Source organism: Chrysemys picta, chromosome 3 (assembly GCF_011386835.1).
Source record: "Chrysemys picta bellii isolate R12L10 chromosome 3, ASM1138683v2, whole genome shotgun sequence".
NCBI classification, from domain to species: domain Eukaryota; kingdom Metazoa; phylum Chordata; order Testudines; family Emydidae; genus Chrysemys; species Chrysemys picta.
The window spans coordinates 63,459,486-63,483,283 of record NC_088793.1 but is presented as its reverse complement, the minus strand read 5'-3'; the positions used below and the strand labels follow the sequence as shown (position 1 = coordinate 63,483,283).

At 42.1% G+C, this 23,798-nt stretch overlaps 1 protein-coding gene across 3 annotated transcripts in view; it reads left to right on the top strand.

The window, feature by feature from the left end:
• Nucleotides 1-23,798, top strand: part of PHIP (pleckstrin homology domain interacting protein) — a 334,334-nt gene that overhangs the window by 159,735 nt on the left and 150,801 nt on the right. For all 3 annotated transcript variants that reach the window (XM_065588082.1, XM_065588081.1, XM_065588080.1), the window contains exons 14-15: nucleotides 10,780-10,933; nucleotides 15,063-15,197. In XM_065588082.1, the coding sequence (XP_065444154.1) occupies nucleotides 10,780-10,933; nucleotides 15,063-15,197 (289 nt within the window). The remainder of the gene's footprint in view (nucleotides 1-10,779; nucleotides 10,934-15,062; nucleotides 15,198-23,798) is intronic.

Below are 23,798 nucleotides of genomic sequence, written 5' to 3'. Positions count from 1 at the left end.
AGCAAGCCAAACATGGCTAAATATGACTTCCTTAGCTGGTCGGCTATGTTTGAGCAACTGTTGCCTGAGGTCTCCAAGGATGAATTCTGGGTGTTTGTCACTGAGGGCTGCTTTGTGGCTAGCCTTCACTAGCAGTGACCAAGTAATGATTTTGCCCCAGATTCCTAAGTGGCCCCCTCAAGGATTGAACTCACAACCCTGGGTTTAGCAGGCCAATGCTCAAACCACTGAGCTATCCCTCCCCCCTCAGCAGGCTCTGCTGAGTCTGGTCCCGGATCAGCCTTCAGCACCACAGGGACAATTGCAGCACCAGCAGGATCATGGGGCCGTCTATCCCGGAGGTGTTTGTTGCAGCCAGGGACTTAATGGTGCTTTTGGTACCGCCATCGGTGGTACAAGAGTCAGCGACGTCAGTGCCGGTGAGCAGAAGGGAGTCACAGGATAGATCTTCAAAGGTAGAAGATCATCACTTTTAGTACACAGTTCTCCTATTCGGCCTCTGTTATGCCCTCTGGGTCATCACCAAATGCATGGTGGTGGTCATGACATACCTCAGGAAGAAGGGAATCCACATTTTCCTCTACCTTGATGACTGGTGACTGAAAGATGGCTCCGGAGAGGAGGTGCTCACCCATGTTGACACAACGCTACACTTACTCGACCATTTGGGACTCATTCTAAAAACTGTCAAGTCGACGTTGGCCCCCACTCAGCAAATAGAGTTAATTGGGGCCCAATTAGATTTCACAAGGTTGAGGGCGTTTCTGCCGACCGACCGCTTCCAGACGATTTGACAGCTGTGCCTCATTTTGCAATCACAAGCATCCAGAACAGTCTGCATGTGCTTGAGCCTGTTGGGCCACATGTCCACGTGTACACTGGTGGTCCATCTTCCCAGGTTATGTGTTCGTTCTCTTCAGGTGTGTCTCAGAATGGTTTACCACCCTACCCGGCATTCTCTAGACAGATAGGTTCACCTCCTCCATCAGTCCTAGAGTCCTTGCGCTGGTGGGAGTCCCCACACAACGTATGCCAAAGTGTCCCCTTCATTCCCCCTCTCCGACCAACTCAGTGGTTACCAACATGTTCCTTCTGGGTTGGGGAGCGCATATGAACTTGCTGCGGGTGTAGGGTCTGTGGTCGAAACAGTAGGCCTTGCACCATATCAACATGTTGGAGTTTCGGGCCCTCCACAACCTGTGTCATGCTTTCAGGGACTGCAGACTGTCAGCGGTTCACATACTAACAATACTGTTTGTTCAATACTGTGAACAAACAAGGGAGAGCTCACCCCAGAGCACTCTGCCTGAGGCAGTCAATCAGTGGAAGTTCCGAATTGAAGAGGGCATCACCACGGTAGCTGTCCACTTACGAGGGGGTCCAGAACCGTCTTGCGGATCATCTCAGCCGGATTTTCTCTCCAAGCCATGAGTGGTCCCTAAAGACGGAGGTCCCTTGGATGGTATTCACAACATGGGGCATCCCCACGATCGACCTTTTCGTGACAAGGGAAAACAGGAAGTGTTGCCTATTTTGCTCTGGGGAGGGGCTCCCTCTCTGACTTTGCACTGTAGCTGGATGTCAACTTTTCTGTACACCTTCCCTCCTAACCCAGTCCTTCCCCAAGTCATCGCCAGACTCGAGGTGAATGGAGCCGGACTCATCCTCATTGCCCCAGCATAGAATCATAGAAGATTAGGCTTGGAAGAGACCTCAGAAGGTCATCTAGTCCAGGCCTGCACAACTCGTAAAGCGGCGAGGGCCATATTACTCCAAAGAAAACAGCTGAGGGCCGAAACCCCCCAAGCGCTGCCAAACCCCCCCTCCCCAGCGTCACCCGGCCCCCCCTGAAACACAACCCCCCCCCCCCGGTGCCACACACCAAACGGAAACAACCCCCCCATCACTGCCGAAACACTACCCCCCCCTCCCCCAGCGCCACCTGCCCCGCGGAAACAAACCCTCCTTCCCCAGCGCCACCCCACCGAAACAGCAGTATTGAACCTCAGTAATTTGTTATAGCGGGCCCCTAAGGTAGTATAATTAAGGTAAAAGAAAAATTTCTCTTTGCTAGAAGTAGAATAAGATCTTTCCCCCACTTTGTAATCAGTTGCCCTGTTGAATGAATGAGGTGTGAATGAGGAAGGCGTGGAAAGCAGGCACCTCCAGACAGCTACAACTCTTGGAGAGGGCAGGGCCGGCTCTAGGATTTTTGCCACCCCAAGCAAAAAAATTTTTGGCCGCCCCCCCTTTTTTTCGTGCCCCTCTGCCCCCGGCCCTGCCCCAACTCCACCCCTTCCGAACCCCTTCTCCAAATCCCCAGCCCCGCCTCCTCCCCCGGCATACCGCATTTTCCCCCCCACCATTGCTTACTGCAGGCCCCCCGCGACCTCCCGCCCTAGCTGATCTCCGCTCCGCCTGCTCCCACGGGTGTGCTGCCGCTCCGCTTCTCCCCCCTCCCTCTCAGGCGAGGGAGGGCGGAGAAGCGGAGCAGCGGCGCGTTCAGGGGAGCAAGCGGAGCAGAGGTGAGCTAGGGTTGGGGGGGGCCGCAGGAAGTAACGGGGGGTAGAGGAACCACTCCCCGCTCCAGCTCACCTCCGCTCCACCACCACCACCGCTGCCTCCCCCGAGCGCCCTGCTGCTCGGCTTGTCCTCCCTCCCAGCCTTGCTGCGTGAAACAGCTGTTTCGCATGCGGCAAGCCTGGGAGGGAAGGGGGAGAAGCGGAGTGGCGGCGGCGCGCTCAGGGGAGCAAGCGGAGGTGAGCTGGGGCGGCGGGGGCACTTTTTCCCCATGCCTCGGAGTTGGCGCCTATGATGGCCGGTGCCAGAATGCTGCCCCTAGAAATATGCCGCCCCAAGCACCTGCTTGTTTTGCCTGTGCCTGGAGCTGGCCCTGGGAGAGGGGATGGGAGCCAGACCAGATCAGTAGAACAGGTCAGCCACCGATTCACCACTTGCCTCCTCAGCCCCCCTCCCCTGGCTCACCTACTCACTCCCCGCCTGCTCGCCTACTCAGCCGCCCCCCCTTCACCCACCGCTTGCCTACTCACCCCCCTGCGGGCCGCACAGTGAGCCCACCTACTCAACCCCCGCGGGCCGCACAGTGAGCCCATGCGGGCCGCATGCGGGCCGCATGCGGCCCCTGGGCCGCATGTTGTGCAGGCCTGATCTAGTCCAATCCCCTGCTCAAAGCAGGACCAGCCCCAACTAAATCATCCCAGCCAGGGCTTTGTCAAGCCGGGTCTTAAAAACCTCTAAGGATGGAGATTCCACCACCTCCTTAAGTAACCCATTCCAATGCTTTACCACCCTCCTAGTGAAATACTTTTTCCTAATATCAAACCTAGACCTTCCCCACTGCAACTTGAGACCATTGCTCCTTGTTCTGTCATCTGCCATTAGTGAGAACAGCTGAGCTGCATCCTCTTTGGAACCCCCCCTTCAGGTAGTTGAAGGCTGTTATCAAATCCCCCCTCACTCTTATTTTCTGCAGACTAAATAAGCCCAGTTCCCTCAGCCTCTCCTCATAAATCATGTGCCCCAGGTCCCCACTAATCATTACCTAAACATGGCTGAGGCAGCACCGGTTCTCCAATTTTCCTACATTTTTGTTCTCTGATCTGGATGGCTGATTTAAAAACATCCTATCACCAAACTTCAAAGGATATTCTCAGTTTTACAGTTTCTTGATGGCATAATTTCATAATTATTAAACATCTTAATCTCCCACACAGGGACAACTTTATTTCTGATCCCCAGTTTTTGACCGATAGTACTGTTAGCAGAGGGAGAGATGCTTGAAGATCAAAGCCTTCAAACTTAAAATATTCCAGGATCCAGTTAAATGAATCTGGTTCAGTTTACACCTAATAAATTTTGTGCTGACAAAGCACAGTTATCTTTTCTTCATGTGAAAAATTTGCAGGTATGGCCTGGTAATTTCACCTAGTCAGCAGGAATCCTTTCTAAATTCTGCCTAATCTGGTACTTTGGTTTTTCCAATCATGGAAAAACATAATCTGTTAGGCAAATCCCTGGGTGTTAGCTCACCAACCAGGTTCATGATAGACCATAAATCTTGTTCAGCTTGAAAAGTATATATGTGAAGAATTTCTTAGGTTGGGAAAATGGTAACAGACTGAAAGCTTGACTGTCCATTAGTCTTCTGGAACTGAGAGTAACCGGCCAAGCCATTCAAGTCTGTCTTAGTTCAACATTCTATCTTGGTAGCATGAGACAACTAACTGCAATAGCATGTATCAGCATCAAGAGGGGCCAAAGAGCACCAGTTTTCAACAAAAAGCTCTAAATTTTCTTCTTAACCTAGATAAATGTGATCACACATTAACTGAAATGTATGTTTGAGGAAGACTCAACAGTCAAATGGACTGGCCAAGTTGTTAGTGTCTTCAGCCAGGAGAGATCAAAATTCCAGTGCTAGAACAGACTTTCATCATGTGGCTTATTCCCAAGTTGGATGTCTCTGCACCTGCTATTAACAAATTTCCAAGCTAGTGCTCCAGATGCCCTATAAATACATGTACAGCAGATGCTGGCAGTATTCAGTAGATTGGACTCTGGATTTACCTATTTTTCTCCTGCCACTAATAGCTGAGTTTAACCATTCAAATAGAGGACCAAGACAAGATAATTCTTATAGCTCCTTTCTGGCTTAGGTGTCTTTGTTTACCTCATCTTCTAGAGGTAACTATGTTATGGGATCATTATGCAATTTTTGGACTTACTGTATCAAGGTATCTTCTGGGTATGTCTCACTTAATCTTGCCATTGCAAGGGCCTCGGGCATTGGTGCAGCTTGGTGCCTCCTGTTCTCTGCCTGTGGGGCACACAATAGTTTTGTCTCCTGAGGGCTGTAATACTGAGGTCTAATTCTGGTTGTTGGGTTTAGTGTGTGTGTGGCTGGGTGGTGTTAGTGGCCTGTGATAAGCAGGAGGTCGGACTAAAAGATATGGTGGTCCCTTCTGGCATTAAAGTCACAGAATTTAAGGTCAGATTTTGAACCCAAACCCATTTTGCCTCAAACTCACTGGAAGCTGAGTGGCTAAAGCTTGGGGTTTGTTGCTACTCACTGGATCTTATACATGTATTTTTTAAATCTTGGAAAGAATCTACATCTAACAGTAGAATGCCCAGAAAGCAGTCTCTTCGAAGCACGCAATCTTGATCTTCAGCAGGGATCCTAGAAATCCATTTGCCACAGAAAAACACTGAATTTGCTTTTTTACAGAGAATCTTTAGTTTTTTACATTTTGTGAAAAAATAAAAATACATATTAACAATTAACTAAATTTTACTGAATGTACCAGTGTCACTTATTCAATGCGCACAACCTCCCCTCCTTGTGATTGATTTTTGAATGCACTTTCAATTTACATTGCTAAACATAAGCCATAAACTGCTTCCGGCGTATAGGGGTTCTTCAGCAGTGATCTTCAGTCATCATGTAAGTCAATCCCTAAATGTTTTATGGGAAGACTTCTGATCTGCTCTAATATCCTCCAAGGTGCAAGGTTTGAATTTACAGGACCCTAACAGGAGACAGAGCAGGGTGCTCAGATCCTCAGACCTCATTTTCAGAATTCCAACTCTTCGCTTGTTAGATATCTTCCTGTAAATATCAAATGTAGCTCAAACATGTCCATGATGCTCTATGGCTTGTTCTAGCCCAATTTGCCCTCCTTCTAATGTTTCTGTTTCTGCGCGCACAAACCAACGAGCATCTCAAAACTTCTGCCTTATTCATTAGCATTATAGCTTTTAAAGCTTATTTTGAAGCCACTGAGCCATGTTTTTCTCCCAGCACACAGTCTACTTAGAGGCCAGAATTTCAGAATTGTTGAAGCTTCTGTATCCACCCACACTAATCAGACTCCACCAGAGTCACCGCCATAAGGGGTGGGTCAATCTATTCAGCTATGAGATCTTAGCAGACTGGATTATCTAGAGCATCAGGCTTCTCCAAATCCCCTTCTTTACTACTTCTCTCTTCACTTTGAGACACAAGAAACATCAGACCATCTTGAAGGGACAGTAGTCTTTCTCTTAAGATGAAAGAATCTCAGGGCACTGCTCTTCTTTATAGGAAGAAAGAACTAGGGAGGAGTCCTGGGATATCCTAGAACTCCAAGAGGCTGAACAGGTCAGTGAAGATGAAAAGATTCTAGCTTCTGCCATCTCTGTACTCTCTCTCCAGACTATCAGGCCACCAGAAATGTACCTGTTTTTCCCATTAGGACCTGTCAGTAATATTTCTTGTTTACCACTAGAAATCACTACTGTTAGTTTAAAAAGCCATTATTTTCAAGCTGTCTTCTGCCCCCTGGATGTATACCAAGCTGTTAACAGTGATAATCCATATGAAGAGTCTAGGAACTCATCTGTACCATTTCTTAGAAAATCTACTCATCAGGACAACATTGTCAGGGACCTTGCAGGAAGGAAGCATGTAAGATGACCCTCTCCATGCTTCAGGCACACACAGGTTTATGGTAAACTAAGACGAGATTTTGATTCCATCTCATGGTTGTCCACCTACCGATCAAGTTAGATACAAAGAATTTCCAATATAGCAAAGTTCAGCAAGATTCAGGTCTCTCAACCTAGGATCCTTCATCCACATTTACCTGTATCTCTAGGGACTTGTGGTTTGATTTTTTTCAGTGAGAAAGGACTGCACATGAGAGCATCAGGAATTCTCTGACTATTCCTGAGATGCCATCAGGTATTCTGGACTCAAAATTGATTAATATGCTTCTTAGAGAAGATCACTTTATATTGTATTTGCTACATAAAATGTTGAAAGGCCCATGGGCCTTTCTACTTTCCTTATTTTGTGGCGTGGAATTCTAGGAGGAAAGACTAAGCTTTTCAAGGTAGGGGACTGTCTTTGTGTAATGTTTACACAGTACCCCAATCTGAGTAGGTCCTCTGGGTGGTGGTGTAATAAAGGTTAAAAAATAAGTGTGAATCAATATTTGGAAGAACTCTTGCCAAATCTACTCAAAGTAAATTCTTAGAGTCACACTGCCAGTAATTTCTAAATAACAGGTATTTGCCTAAAATTGGGAGAAAATAATAATTTGCTAAGGCTGTGAATTAATTACTTTAATATATCTGCCCAGAGCTGCTGTTGGGGCAGATGGAAAGATTCTAGCAATATTTAAAATTTTCTTCTCTAAGATGTAAATTTTTTTATGACCCAATTGGATGGCTGGAACAGAGATGCTAGTACTATTTCCACAGCTTTGGGGTCTTTTAGAATTTTTGCCCATAATTCATTATGAGATGGAGATTTCAGTCTATTTGATGAAGCACCTTTGAAAACTTGGCCCTGAGAGATTCTTAAGGTTTTTGTTGACTATGATTTTCCAAATAATTATCAAAAATACTGATTAAACTCCCCAGAGAAGCTTCTAGCAAGAGCACCTGATAAGAGCATGTGTTGCATGACAAAATGAAATCCAGGTAACTCTTCATGGATTCATTTTTAATGCAAGTCCAAATTCAGTCCTAGTTGCACCTGAGCAATCCTACTGAAGAAAATGGGATTGTACAGTTGAAAAAGAGAGAATAATTAAGCGTGAAGAATCTTTTGCTAGGAATAAAGCACATTCTACTAGGAATCCAGTTTGACAGTCAGCTCTCAAGTTGTCTGTATTAAATGAGTTGGTGATCCTTTTCTGTTCTTTTTTTTTCATGGACACATGTCTGCATCATGCATATATAATCACAAATGGCCAGTAGTTGACAGTGTCATCAGAGAAGCTAGTGATCAAGTAGGCATGGTTTTGAGATACATTGATGCAAGCCAAGAGTGTGCCACAGATTGTCGGTACGTTATCTGTCACATGAATCCTTATAGAAAATTTGTTTTCAAGGTTCAACACCTTTCACTATCACTAAATTCACTGTATTTTTATAAGGAAAGCTTAATAGGTCCAAAGTGCATCCTTCTCTTTTGAGTCCGCATAATGTCTTGTGACCTGTAATAAACAAGTCTCATAGAGTTTAAGGCTAAGCTCAGTTCCCCAAAGTAAAAACTTCAATGCTAAGTTGGTAAAATATGGCCTTAACACTCTACTCATACGCAACTCTATAGTAATAAAGTAGTGTGTGTACAATGAAGAAAGTGTTTTGTTGAGAAAACAGATTTCAGTTTATTTAAGCTATTCTCCAGGAGTAGACAACATGATAGATCACTCGATAATTGCCTGTTCTATTCATTTCCTCTGATGCACCTGGCATTGGCCACTGTCGGAAGACAGGATACTGGGCTAGATGGACCTCAAGACAGGACTGGTCTGACCCAGTATGGCCATTCTTATATTCTTACATGGAGTAAAGCATTAACAAATTGGGTGGAGTGATTAGATGTCAAGTTATTAGTGGTAAGTTCTAGAGCTACAACTATGTGGTTTTTTTTTTTTAAAGCCTGTCTTGTTAAAAATGCTGAGGTACGGAGCACTTTTTCCTTACTGAGGCGTAATCTAATATTATTAATTCATTGATGGAATATCTAGGGTGATGGCTTAAAATTGGTCAAACCTGAAATATTAAGAAACTCATGCAAACCAAATCATAAATGCTTAATAAACTTATTTCAGATCACAACATGGCAGAATGTCAATTTTTGTATTTCAGTGGTGTACAGGAAGGGATTCAGGGGAAGGGGCATGTATTCTGCAGGTTTTTTTTAATCTGCTTCCTGTGAAGTATCAGGGATGCCCTCAGCTGCGGATGTGACTTTGGATGGAGTGAGCAAGGGCTCTGAGATGGCACCGAGCAATCTCTCTCTGAGGTGCTTGGTTGACTAATTCTTGCTTCTGGAATTGGGGTCTAATTGATAGCCATATGTGGATTCCAGGAGGAATTTTCCCCCAAGTCAGACTGACAGTAACCTTGAGTGTTTTTTGCCTTTCTCTGTGATGTTTAGGTGTGGGTCACCAGGTGTATCTGGTATATACCTTATTTAATCATTTTCCTGCCTTGTGGGGGCCTTGGCCACTTGACCTTCCTATTCTCTGCCTGTGGTACATAATAGTCTAGTCTCCTGTGGGCTGTAATATTTTGGTCTCATTTTGGTTCTTGGGTTTAGTGTGCAGGTGCTGGGTGGTGTTGGTGTTCTTGTGATATACGGGAAGTCAGTCTGAATGATCTAGTGGTCCATTCTAGCCTTAAACTCTGAACCTTGTTACAACAAAAAGCAGACAAGGGCTCTAAACCAGGGGTGGGGAAACTACGGCCCGGGGGCCACATCTGGCCCTTCAGACGTTTTAATCTGGCCTTCGAGTTCCTGCCGGGGAGCGGGGTCTGGAGCTTGCCCCTCTCCAGCCGGGGGCTTGCTCCGCTCCAGCACTCCAGCAGGGGGCTTGTCCCGCTCCGCATGTGCTGTGGCTCCGCGCAGCTCCCGGAAGCAGCAGCATGTCCCCCTTCCGGCTCCTATGCAGAGGGTCAGCCAAGGGGCTCCGCAGTTCCCTTTGGCTGGGAATTATGGCCAATGCGAGCTGCAGGGGCAGTGCCTGCAGACAGGGCAGCTCGCTGAGCCACCTGGCTGCGCCTCCATCTAGGAGCCAGAGGGGGAATATGCCGCTGCTTCTGGGAGCTGCTTGAGGTAAGCGCCGCCTGGAGCCTGCATCCCTGATCCCCTCCCGCACCCCAATCCCCTGCTTTGATCCCCCTCCTGCTCTCCAAACCGCTTGGTCCCAGCCCAGAGGACCCTCCTACACCCCCAGCCCCTCATCCCCAGCCCCACCCCAGAGTCTGTACCCCCAGCCGGAGCCCTCACCCCCCCTTCCACATCCCAACCCCCTGCCCTGCTCCAGCCCGGAGCCCCCTCCCACATCCTGAACTCCTCATTTTTGGCCCCACCACAGAGCCCGGACCTTCAGCCGGAGCCCTTAGCCTCTCACGCACCCCAACCCCCAATTTCATGAGCATTCATGGCCCGCCATACAATTTCCATACCCAGATGTGGCCCTTGGGCCAAAAAGTTTGCCCACCCCTGCTCTAAACAGTGGGTGAAATCCTGGCGCCATTTTGTGCATTTTGCCATTGACATCAGGAGACTTTGGATTTCACCCATTGCCTTTAAAGTGAGGTTCTGTCCTAAAAATTACTGTATAAAAATGGTGTTATAGAGTACCGTGTCTATTATCTCATAGATTTTCGTATCAAATGGGCTCATTTGGAGTAAGTTGTCTTTTTCCTAGTATCAGCCCTACAATCTCACCCTAAAGTCTGACGATAACGCTGTGTTCTTTCTGTATTCATAATCACCAATAACATAGGCTCTGCAGGCCAGACTGTTGTCCACTTTGCAACCATTTTGTCTTCAGATTTTGCTGTCTGATATATGTGTTGCTCCATTAACCTTAAATGGGTTTGCACTGGTATCAGAGGTCATTATCTGAAGACACAAATTGCCGAGATGGGCTATGGTTTGGCCTGTGGAATTTCTGTTGCTGTTGATGGTTAGAACCTCATTTTAGTCGTTACTTTAAGCAATATTTACTTTAAATGCTTTTTTCCTGTCCAGCAGGCATTATTGTATATAACATTTCCATCATGTACTTCTGATCTCATTTGTCCGCAGTATTGAAGAAACACATTACTTTTGATGATAAACCAAAACACAAAAAACATTTTAAAATCTTTGATGAGTGAACTCTCTTTTTATCAGACAAGTTTCTTGATGCACCAAAGATTTTGGCTAACTCAGACTCATTATTTTGAAAACTCTTCTCTGCTGTTTACTTTTAGACAAAGTGTACAAGGAGTAGAAGACAAAATCACAAAACTGAAAGTAACTATGGTGGCGTGGGACCGCCATGACAACTCTGTTATAACTGCAGTTAATAACATGACTCTGAAGGTTTGGAATTCTTTCACTGGCCAGCTTATTCATGTCCTTATGGTAAGTAAAATAAGAGTGGCAGTTTAACTCAGTATACTGTAACTCACATATCCATCATAGATTATTTTAGAATATCTTTATAGATTTGTATAACAAGGCAGAAAGTTAAGGAAATAATTACATACAAGAAATTTAAGTAGCTTTAAATTCTTCTGTGACTGTCATAGAATCATTGGAAGGGACCTCAGGAGATCATCTAGTCCAACCCCCTGCTCAAAGCAGGACCAATTCCCAACTAAACCATCCCAGCCAGGGCTTTGTCAAGCCTGACCGTAAAAACCTCTAAGGAAGAAGATTCCACCACCTCCCTAGGTAACCCATTCCAGTGCTTCACCACTCTCCTAGTGACAAAGTTTTTCCTAATATCCAACCTAAACCTCCCCCACTGCAACTTGAGACCATTACTCCTTGTTCTGTCATCTGGTACCACTGAGAACAGTCTTGATCCATCCTCTTTGGAACCCCCTTTCAGGTAATTGAAAGCAGCTATCAAATCCCCCCTCATTCTTCTCTTCTGCAGACTAAACAATCCCAGTTCCCTCAGCCTCTCCTCATAAGTCATGTGCTCCAGCACCCTAATCATTTTTGTTGCCCTCCGCTGGACTCTTTCCAATTTTTCCACATCTCTTGTAGTGTGGGGCCCAAAACTGGACATAGTACTCCAGATGAGGCCTCACCAATGTCAAATAGAGGGGAATGATCACGTCCCTCGATCTGCTGGCAATGCCCCTACTTATACAGCCCAAAATGCCATTAGCCTTCTTGGCAACAAGGGCACACTGTTGACTCATATCCAGCTTCTCGTCCACTGTAACCCCTAAGTCCTTTTCTGCAGAACTGCTTCCTAGCCATTCGGTCCCTAGTCTGTAACAGTGCATGGGATTCTTCTGTCCTAAGTGCAAGACTCTGCATTTGTCCTTGTTGAACCTCATCAGGTTTCTTTTGGCCCAATCCTCTGTGAACCTAAAGTAACATTGTCAATGAGGATGGAGCCAAAATTGTTCTTCACGTGCCCTCCTTGCAGAGACAGTTTGCTTTTGAAATAATAGTTTCTAAATTTTTAAATTTTAAATCACTGTTATGTTTCTTTAAAATCATCTTTTGTCAGTTAATATTAGCAGGCATCTGTGTGGATTAGATTTTAATTTGCGTAGACAGGGTGCCAATGGTAGTGTGTGTGCGTGTGTGTGTGTGTTTTTTGTTTTATGTTCAAAATTGGCAAGGCTTGTTATGGAGGTCTTTAAGTAGAAGAAAGATATGGGTGAGCTTTTGCTGACCTCCAAATATAGCATTCACTTCCAGCTTGAAAAATAAGATGGAAGACCCAGATATTTCTTGAATAGAAGATGCATAATTGAAGTATTAATTAAGTACATTTTCATAGTAATATACTTTTGTCTATATACAAATACAAGTTGTATAGGAAATCAAGGGGAGTTGCAAGTGATACTAAATTATAGATTAAAATGAATATAATTGAAACTTTGATAGGATGATTCCCATAATTAGAATGTCAGCATTAACCAGAATGTCTTCCTGAGGGTATGTGGGAAACCCAACAATCATGGCAACATTTTAGAAACTTAAGTATTTTTTATTGAAGTAGTAGGAATGATACCTACATAGAGAAATATTACAGACCTTTAAATATAATTATTGAATTTAGACTTAAAATTCTGCAGTTATGTAGACACTTGTGGTTGAAGAATGAAGAAGATTGATAAATTTTAAGATTAAAATGAATGGTGCTAATGCATTTCAGTCACAGGGTAATGTTAAGCAGGAAAAAAAAATATGGGGACTAATATGGGCTTTTCAGTCCCCAAAATACATGCGATTTGTGAACAGTGATATTGCTCTAGTCTGGTTGGAGGAGATTCTGAATAATAATCCAGATTAGGATCTCTGCTGCAGGGGGTCTTTTTTTTGTTTGACCACATTTTTACTAGATTCTCTCATGGACCATCTGCTTTTCCAGCAATATTTGCATAAAGTCCCTGTGGTAACTACAACAACTGTCTATTTGAAAAACTATTAAGAAAGTAGTGTATTTATAGTTGTCTTTTAATGTATCCTTGTATCTGAAAATAAGAAGAGGTGAATACCATTGCTAGGTCTCCACTCACCACCAGTAGCTAATATCTAAATACATATATAAAATGTATATGTGTGTGTACAAACACATTAATAGAGACCATAATAGCTTGCACAACAACACAAGCTTGCTTTCTCTCACCTAGAATACTTGGGGATCTGGTGTCCAAAGAGACTCTTGTACCCATAAGAACGGCCATACTGGGTCAGACCAAAAGTCCATCAAGCCCAGTATCCTGTCCTCTGACAGTGGCCAATGGCATATGCCCCAAAGAGAATGAACAGACAGGTTATCATCAAGTCATCATCATGCCCTGTCACCCAATCCCAGCTTCTGGCAAACAGAGGCTAGGGAAACCATTTCTGCCCATCCTGGCTAATAGTCATTGACGGACCTATCGTCCATGAATCTATCTAGCTCCCTTTTGAACCCCGTTATAGTATTGGCCTTCACAACACCCTCTGGTAAGGAGTTCCAGAGGTTGACAGTGCATTGCTTTAAAAAAATACTTTCTTGTATTTGTTTTAAACCTGCTACCTATTAGTTTCATTTGGTGGCCCTTGGTTCTTCTTTATGAGAAGGAGTAAATAACACTTCGTTATTTACTTTCTCTATTCCACTCATGATTTTATAGACCTCTATCATATTCCCCCTTAGTCGCCTCTTTTCCAAGTTGAAAAGTCCCAGTCTTATTAATCTCTCCTCATACAGAAGCCGTTCTATACTCCTAATCATTTTTGTTGCCCTTTTCCAATTTCAATATATTTTTTTGAGATGGGACAACCACATCTGCATGCAGTATTCAAGGTGTGGGCGTACCATGGATTTATATAGAGGTAATATGATATTTTCTGTCTTATTACCTATCCCTTTCTTGATGATTCCCAACGTTCTGTTTGCTTTTTTGACTGCCGCTGCACATTGAGTGGATGATTTCAGAGAACTATCCACAGTGACTCCAGATCTCTTCCTCGAGTCGTAACAGCTAATTTAGACCCCATCATTGCATATGTATAGTTAGGATTATGTTTTCCAATGTGCATTACTTTGCATTTATCAACATTAAATTTCATCTGCCATTTTGTTGCCCAGTCACCCAGTTTTGTGAGATCCTTTGTGAAACCCAGAAATTGAACATGGGTTTCTTATGCAGTATTGCAGGGCACCATTCTCACAGCCACCAGTTTCCATTTTTTCCTGCAATGAAATGTATCTTTTTCAGGTTCTAGACACCATTTGCCATAAAATAAAAAGTAGTTATGTAATACACTGAGTCAGCAGTTGCTCCTCAACCCAAAATTAGAAATACAAAATTGAAACTCAGAATCAAGTACCCATATCTTAACACAAATATCAAACCTTATCATGACCTCATCATTCCTTAGGCATGAAAAAATATGCATGTATTTAATTATACTACTTTCCTGTTCTACATTAAAATTAAAGATTTTTTTAAAAACTTAATTACAAAATGAGTAGCTCCTGCATATAATTTGATGCCATTGGTGAAACGAAATGCTTGGAGCTTGTTGAATAGATTTCTACTTTTAGGGTACTAATTCTTTACATAGCCTAAAATCTTATCCTAATTACTGAACTAGTTCTTTACTAGATATTTTTTGAACAGTTGCACATATAATGTAGAATGAACTCTGCAAGAGGTTAAAATTTCTAAAATATGAGTGCGAGTTTTTAAGAGTGTTATTTCCATCCCTCTGGGCTTCTAAATTCATTACAAAAATGTTAATAGTGATTTAACTGATAGTTACACATTTCTATTTAAAATTGTCACTGGAGAAAGAGGAGCATATAATATAAAGGTACAACAAAGAGTTACGAAAAGCCATCCAAGAGAGTTGCCAAAACTGCTGTTGAACATTAGACATTTGTCAGTTTCTCATCATTATATCATTATTCAGATGTGTATGCTGCAGATAGTGTAATAGTGGTAAGTATTTCTGTATGTATTTGTGGAACATTCTTCTCTAAACTCTTACCAAATCTTTTTTAAAAGATATATATTTTTTATTTCAGGGACATGAGGATGAAGTGTTTGTACTTGAGCCTCACCCATTTGATCCTAGAGTTCTCTTCTCTGCTGGCCATGATGGAAATGTCATAGTTTGGGATTTGGCCAGAGGGGTCAAAATTCGATCTTACTTCAACATGGTAATTTTCCTATGGTTATTTGCTATTCCTGCACAACTATAAAGTACACTGCATTTTGGTATGTGTGTGGCCAGGGTAGGAAGATGCAATCCTCGCTCCATTGATGTCAGTGGCCAAACTCCCATGGACTTCAGTGGGGTCGGGATTTCACTCATAACTTTTATATGAAGTTGCTTGAAATGACTATATTAACTGATGATTTTTCTTTGCGTATGTCAGCGTGGATCCCACTATACGTACGCATGTGCCTCATGCACACAAAATCAGAGTCTTTTTGAATGCCAGTGTCTGTTGGTGCTGCATACGCAACCTCTGACTCCCAATGCTCCTATACTGGGGTATAAAGGGCAGTATGTCTGTGACCTTCCCTCAGTTCCCTCTTACTACTCATGGCAGTGCGATGGAATCTGGGAAGCTTCCAACCACTAGTTTTTAGCTCCAGCAAAACCTCTCAAAACTTTTCAAAATTCTTCAGAACACTTCTGATATATGACCACCACGAACATCTTTGACCCATCTGGATTGAGTACTGATGATCAGAGCCACCTGTATTCTCCAGCCCAAGTACTGGACTGCCTCAATACAGTAGATTCAAAACCTGTGGGCTTCAAGCCCTACAGGTCCTGTGGTGGACTAATTACTTAGAAACATGGACACAGCAGGTGCCTCTTCTCTTCCATTTAGGAGAGTCCCACATGTTCAGTACACCTCTCTTTCATCGCAAGAACAAGTCGGTCATGTGATGCGTGGTTGAAGCTTCCCCTCCTGGGGCAATCTGTGAAGGTCTCCTCAGATCCGGAGGAGATGGGCACCAGAGCACCAAGAGCGGACAAACCAACTTAATCCAGTGGCCCATCCAGTAGGCAAGCAACCCCAAAGGTCAGCACAGAGAAGACAGTGCTGAGAAAAGACCTAGCATTGACAACAGCACAAGTACTCTAGCTTTAAAGCATGCCCCACTAGTGCCTTAGCCAACACCAACACCTCCGGTACTGAAGTCCTGCTTTGAGAGGGGCCACTCTGAACACAGAGGTAGACTCTAGATGGAACTCACTGTCTTTACAGAAGGACGGATGACACAAAGCCTGTGGAGACAAATCTACTAAGCACCAGATGGTGTCGAAGGCTGGTGAGTAGGAGCAGCCTGTGGCACTGAAGAAGACTCTTCAGGCATTGACCCCGGATCTGGCACCACACCCCGCAACATCGACGCCTGTAGCACGTGACAAACCTCTGAAAGAGGAGGGCTGTCATTGGCATTGAGGTAGTTGCTGGTACTAATGCAGTCGCTGGCACCAGGTACTATATTCCACATTGCTGCGATATAGGAGGCCTGTTTCTGCTCTCCATCACCTGAAGTACATTCTCCCCATCTTTGAGCAGAGAAGCCTCTCTGTGATCCGTGATCAATATCACAGAAAGGCTTGCTGGCTCTTCCTCCAGGACTCAATCGCCATCTCAACACACATGGTATTGGACTGGCAATATCATGCTAGCCAGCCATATCTCTGTGGCAGCTGCCATGCCCCTACAGGGCTTACTGGGGGTCTGCCATCTCAAGCCACTAGGAGCTGGTCTTCACACTTGAGAAGAATCAGACCCCTTTGTATATCAGCTTTGCTGGCCAGACCATATACACCAGACAGGAAAGACCACCATAAAGATCAGACCTAGGGACCAAGCAACACCAGCATCCTACTTTGCCACCAAAAGACCTCTCACTGTCGTTGCCTGGCAAAGTAATATCTTTGGCACCAACAGCGGCACTGGATGAGTCATTCTAAGAGCTCCTTATGAGAATTTCAGAGATTCCGGAGATGGAAATATCAATAGTATCGGAGAAATCTCATCAATTAGATATTTTGACAACTGCTGTTCCAGGCAAAATCACTCTTCTTACAAATGAGGGACTGCTCAACCCAGCTAAAGCCTTGTGGCACTGGCCACTATGCCACCTTTATTATTAATTACTATTACCATAGTGCCTAGGAGCCCTGATCGTGGACCAGTAGATTTCATGGCAAAGGAGAGTTTTAAAGAGGGTTTTGAAGGAGGATCATGAGTTTTGTTGATATTTATGGGGAATTTCCCCCAGATGTGAGGGGCAGCATGGGGGAAAGTGTGAAGCTGCTTGTTTGATTCTTTAATAAGTGGTTTTAGAGTAGCAGCCGTGTTAGTCTGTATCCGCAAAAAGAACAGGAGTACTTGTGGCACCTTAGAGACTAACAAATTTATTAGAGCATAAGCTTTCGTGGGCTACAGCCCACTTCTTCGGATGCAACATGCAACATGCATCCGAAGAAGTGGGCTGTAGCCCACGAAAGCTTATGCTCTAATAAATTTGTTAGTCTCTAAGGTGCCACAAGTACTCCTGTTCTTTTTTTAATAAGTGAGCGATTGGAGGTTGGCATTACTGGCCAAATGTGGGATTCGATATCTTAATAGTGAATGAGAGATGGGTTCAGGATAGCCTGTGAAGGGCCTTGAAAATAAAGAAAAATTGTTTGTTTGATGCAGACATCTGTCATGGAGCTGATATTTTGCTAGTGGGGGACTCTTCCAATAGATCTGTTTGCTACAGAGGACAATACCAAGTTCCTGAACTTTTGCTCCAGTGGGGGTGTGTGTATGTGTGTGTATCTGAGTTCCTTACCAAACTCCTTCCTGCTGCAGTGGTCTCCAGGCCTACTATATGCCTTTCTTCTGATTCTCCTGCTCCCTGGAGTGATCTCCAAAGTCAGATGGGACAAGGCCACATTGACAAAGCTCCCTACTGGTTGAGACATTTCTGATTCTGAGACCTATTGCACCTGTCCATTCAATCTTCCATCCAACTCCTGGTGTGGTTGGCTTGATATCTTAGTATCATGGTCAGATATTGCAGCCAGACTCAGACATTGCACTTAACAGCTTGAATGGTGGATTGCTGAAGGCTACTGTCAGAGATTGTTCTCAACAGATTCAAGAAATCCTCATTCAAAACAGGAAACTGTCTCCGAGGATGATCTAACTATTCCTCCAAATGGAAATGGCTCTCCTTATGGGCAATCCAGCATTATGGGTTGTCTCTTAGTTCTCTAAAGGTTCACCTTGCAGCTGTTTCAGTGAGCTAGGCTCCACTAGAGTCATATTCAGTCTTTTCACATCCGATGGTGTCCAGATTCCTCAATGGCCTCTGTAAAGCTGCAGCCTGGAGCCAACACACTGACATTAGTTAAACATTACACCTTTGACATGGCACCTGGTTTGAAAGAGTTTATATGCCAAGTTTGGGGGAGTTGTACTTTAATCTCTGTTCTGCTCAGATAGCTGATGCTCCTCTTTCCCACTCTCCAGAATGGACACTGCTTGATAGTCATCTAAAATGAGATCAGCACTGACACATGCTTGAAAAAAAGAACTTTTACCCTCCAGTAATTGAAGTTCTTTGACATGTTGTAATCAGTGTGGATCCCACCACACACCCTCTCATTCCTCCTTTTTGGCATCCTTAGCTACCAAGGGCTTTGAATTGTGAGGAAACTGATAGAGGATCACAGCTGCCATGCCTTTATGTCATCATAGAGGGGCAAGAGTAGGCACAAGGTGCATGGGCAGCCCTGACAGATTCAGAAGACTCTGATCTTGCATGCGTGAGGTGCCCGTGTACCTATAGTAAGATTCACACTGACTACAATATTTCAAAGAACCTCAGTTTCTGTAGAGTAAGTAACTTCTTTAATTTTCTAAGGCCTATAAAAATACATATGTAAGTATCCAAGAAATTGTTTGTGAGCACTTTCTGTGGTTTATAGTTTGAGTAAACAGTGATTGTGCCCGCTACTTGGGCAATCTTCCAGCGAACTGCATATGTCCTAAGTAGAGCAATTATGATGAAACCCTGAAGATGAACCTGAGCTAGTGTTGTAGCAAGAAGAGGGACACGCTTTTGATATTTCAGCATACGCTGAAAGAGGTTAAACCCTCTTACTTAAGGGTATGGCTAGTCTGATAGGTAAAAAGAAAACAAATCTATCATCATTAGATCTCACAGTAAATTCCTTATGTATGCAGTTGCAGATTAAGTCAAACAAAACTACAAAAGTTACATTGATGTAACTAAGGTCACAAATATAAATGGTGAAAAGTTAAATTTATGCTTCTTACAGTAAGATTAAAATTCAGCCCTATTGCACATTCTGTATTTTATAATTTGAATTTATTTCTCGTAAGGCTTAGGAAAAATTATTTAAATAAGCATTGTTTCATAGGGCACATTGCATAAATCAAATAATGCTGTATGTTTGATTCTATATACCAAAAGACAAATATCAGTCCTGTATTTTTTAAGTCTAAGTTTAATGGCATAAACATGAATATATTCATAGATTCATTTATAAAGAAAAGAAATAGAAAATACAAAATGCTTGTGACATGACTGAGTTAATTTTGCTCTGTACATCTTAATGTTTTCTTCCTTTCATTTAAGTATTATAAGGGCCCGATCCTGTAAATGAGTTTCATACTGGCTCAGACCTCTCCATCCTCATGGAGCCCCATTGGCTTCTTCTGTACTTTGCATTGAATTGCAAGATCAAGGCCTGCATTTGCTATTGAAGTTACTTTAATGTAACTTTCAATTCTAGTTTTCTGGTTTATTCTGAGGAAAAAAGAAAATCTAGAGCTCTTGGCCCTGAGGAACTTAAGGTCTTTACATTTGAGCTGTTAAACTTGAAGAATTTACAAACTTAGTTGCCTTTGCTAGTGGTGCTTTTGAGCATCTTATTTTTGCCTTTCGGTGATTATAAATGTTACAACAAGGAAGTTGCTGCAGAAATTGTAACCTCCTCAGACAGGAATCCAACTTTGCAGGAGCATAAAGATTTCAATAGAAAATCTTTCTATGCTGAAATATGTCCGTTAATGTTGTCACTGTTGGCATCAACAAATGTTATTGCTGCTTTTGCATAGTACTGAGTGTTTAATTACTTCATTTCTCCTATCTTTCCAAATACTGCAAAGAGGCTAATACTAATTGTGGACTGGCATCTTTTTAACTTTTGATGCAGCAATATTTGTTTAGCTGAAGTGTAAAATTAAACTAACACAGCTATATTAAAGATTTTTGACTCCTAAACATAACTGAAAATCAGTCAGAAAATTAAAGGAAATAAAAAGTGGCAGTAGTTTATTCACACAATGTTTAGCCACACATGATAGCTAATATACCCTCTTTCCCCAGTCACTGTTCTTCTTTTACAAGAGAGGACTGCAGTATTTTATAATGTATTCTGAATCTCCTTTTTAAAGTTCTATTCTAATGACAGTAACTACATTTCAAGTAGGTAAAGTTAGGACACTCAAATAAAAGGTTTAAACATATGTTATTGTATTGCTGTGGTAGTGCTATCTGGATATTCCTTAAGTACCATGTGAGAGTAAAGAAAAGATTTACTGCAGTAGGAGGCCCCTCTTCTGGAAAAGGTAAAAGGTTCCTCAGCATGCATTTTCACTCTTCTGTGAGAATAGAGTCTGGGCGCATAATGAGTAGTTCCCTCTAAAGTTCAGATTAAAGTAAAGGCAGTGGAAATGTCTAGTGTAGCGAAGAGGGCAGTGACATTGGGGACTCGAGGGTGATAGTGACTCCAACTTATTTCCTTTCCAAAATGCTGATGGAGGTAGTATTTGTTAGAATATGTCTGTGGAGTAAAAAATATAATTACATTTTTGTTATGTAATTGACAGAATAAAACTTGGTTGTGCAGATACTTATATTTTAATTTATCTTCTTTCATGGTCGGCCTTGAAAAAGGCTAGACTTCAGCTTTTATGAATGTGGTGTAGTAAAGAAAAAATATGAATTCTTTTGGTTCTTAGTTTGCTTTTTCCAGGATAAATTCTGTTACCTGACTCAAAAGTGGTAAAATACTTTCCGAGGCCAGAAGAAGCAAATACAAAAAACAGATCTGACACTGTTTTGAGGGGCGTTTTTAATAAAATGAGTACATATTAAAGTGAGACTGGAGAACACTGATTGGATGGCAAGCAGATATTAATGTTCTCTGGAAAACTGCCCCATTCTAGATATGTAACTGCCATATTGTTTTATTCCTCTCTGTAGTTCAGGCAAATATTGTCAACTGTGTTGACATCTTAAACCAATAAGGCTTGACTTTTCAGAAAAATAGGTGCCAACAGCAGGTAATTCAGTGATATGTATTTTAAAAATTAATGAATATTTTAATCAAATATTTTAATTTAAAATACAGCTGACAGTTTATGGAAGGTGAGAAATGCACATCACCACAAGAACTTTCAAAAGATGTGCTGAATTAAATAAATACAGCTTTCTTTACAATTTTGATTTATATTCATTATATGAAAGTTAGTGTGGAAAAACATTTTAAGCCAGCTGTTTAATTAGCTGAATGCTTGCTAGTTTTTGTAAACATGTTAATGCAAATTACTATTTTACATCTAATTACATACAAAAATGATATTAAATTAATGTCAAGGTTGCCAGGCCAAACAATCAAAGTCAAAATGCAGGCTAAGATTTTCAAAAGTGGGTGTCCAAAATTTGGTTCCTACATCCATATTTAGGCAACTAAACATGTCACCTGATTCTCAAAGGTGTTGGGCTCCCGAAGTCAATGTAATTGCCTGGTACGCAGCATTTTTTAAAATCAGGCCAAATATGTAAGTATCTGAAGCTGGCTTTAGGAGCCTAACTTTAGGCACACATTTTTGAAAATGTTACTTAGAATAGTCAAGAGTGAACACAAAACCTTCAGTATTTCCCATATACATTATCATTATGATAGCCTTTGTGTGCTCACATGCTATTTATAAAATAAAAATATATTATACAGTTTTTTCTACAACCTTACACATGTAAAGCATCATTATAGAGATGAATGCCATCTCCATGAAAGTATTTCTTATACAAAGTAAATAGAGCATACTTAACCTGTTTTAGGGGAAATGCAATAACATGGAATCATGGGCTGGTATGTGTGTAATGTTAGTTTGAAATAAAATATATATATCACGTAATATAAAATTATTTCAATAAATATGCTGGGATCTGTTGTACTTTAATACATCTTGCAATAATGAACAATTGGTATGTAAGACAGTTTAAATATTTAGTATCTGGAAACAAGTTTTGTTTGCTAATAGAAAGTCAATTTTAAATTTACCTGTACTTCAACTAGACGTACATGGATCAAATCAGTGGTGAACAAAGCTAAACTTTTGTACTCAAATTTGTACATGAATTTAAAAATTTGAAGAAATTGTATACAATACTTTGAGAAGGTGGTATCTGATATTTAAAACAGGTTTAGACTGTCACATTAGCCACACTCCAATGATCAAAGGGACACTGTCAATATAATATCTTGTCAGTGTGTGAGAAAAAACGAGATAAGTGGTGAAGATACTACTCCTGTCCCTGGGCATCCCAATGAATTTTTGAAGGTCTAAAATCTTTGTGTAGTTTTTATTAATGGCATTTCTCTCCCCTTTTGTTCTGTTAAAAATCCACATAATCAGGAGTAAGTATGATGAGGTTTCTATAGTGGAAAAAAAATGAAACTGTGTACAAAAAGAAAACAAACTGGAAAAAATACATGATAAGTTATAGTACTATAATTGTAACAATAGGATGGAAAAATTCCAGACAGTGTGATTGTTAACGGTGCCTTTTTATACATTTTTTAAAATGTTTTTTAAATTAATAAAGTCCTTTCTATCTCATAGGAGGTCCCTTTGGTCATGTATTTTGAATGGAGGTAATTAGGAGTGCTCAATTTAAATATCTCTGTTCAGTGCCCCTAAATGCATGCACCAGCACCTAGAGGAAATGTGCATTTACTTTCATAGGTTGTTTGATGATTTTAATGCAGTTTTATGTTTCCGTTTGTATCATTCTCCACCTCCTTGACTCCTCTTCCCCTTTTTTAATATTTAGAGTCAGATACAATTTTTGCACCCCCCCCCCTATATAAGGTTAAGAATTTAAACATAAAAGTGAAGAAATTCAAACATTTTCTCAAAACTTTGTGAACTTGGTTGAACACATTAGATATATATTAGACATTAATTAGCAGCATAAACAGCAACTGGCAATATACAAAATGTGGCCAAACTAAGGATCTTATGGAAAACTTTAATGCTTGAATTTGGTCTTCTTGATTTCTGCATGATATTTACATTTCAGAAAAATTTTCAGTTACGTTTGCAGGTGTTGTCCCTGATCGTGCAACTGGAACTACCTGGGTGGACCCCTGCTCCCACACAAAACCCCCATGAAGTCAGTGGGGCTCTACACAGGAGTTAGGTTCTACCTGCACTTGCAGAGTCAGGGCTTTTGGATGGATTTTTTCTCCCTCTTCCTTTTTCTTGTTACACCATTCAGAACAAAAGATTGGGAATTGACTTGGAGATATTCTCCTTTATGGAATGTGATAAAAATGGTTCTACTAAAGCTGGTTCTGCTGAGTCATTTTCTCCTGGATGAATTCCAATTAAAAAAAAATACTTTGTTTAAAAATGATGATTTACGTATTTAAGAATTGTCTGACCATTATTTTGCTTAGAAGAATCTACTTCGTCAGT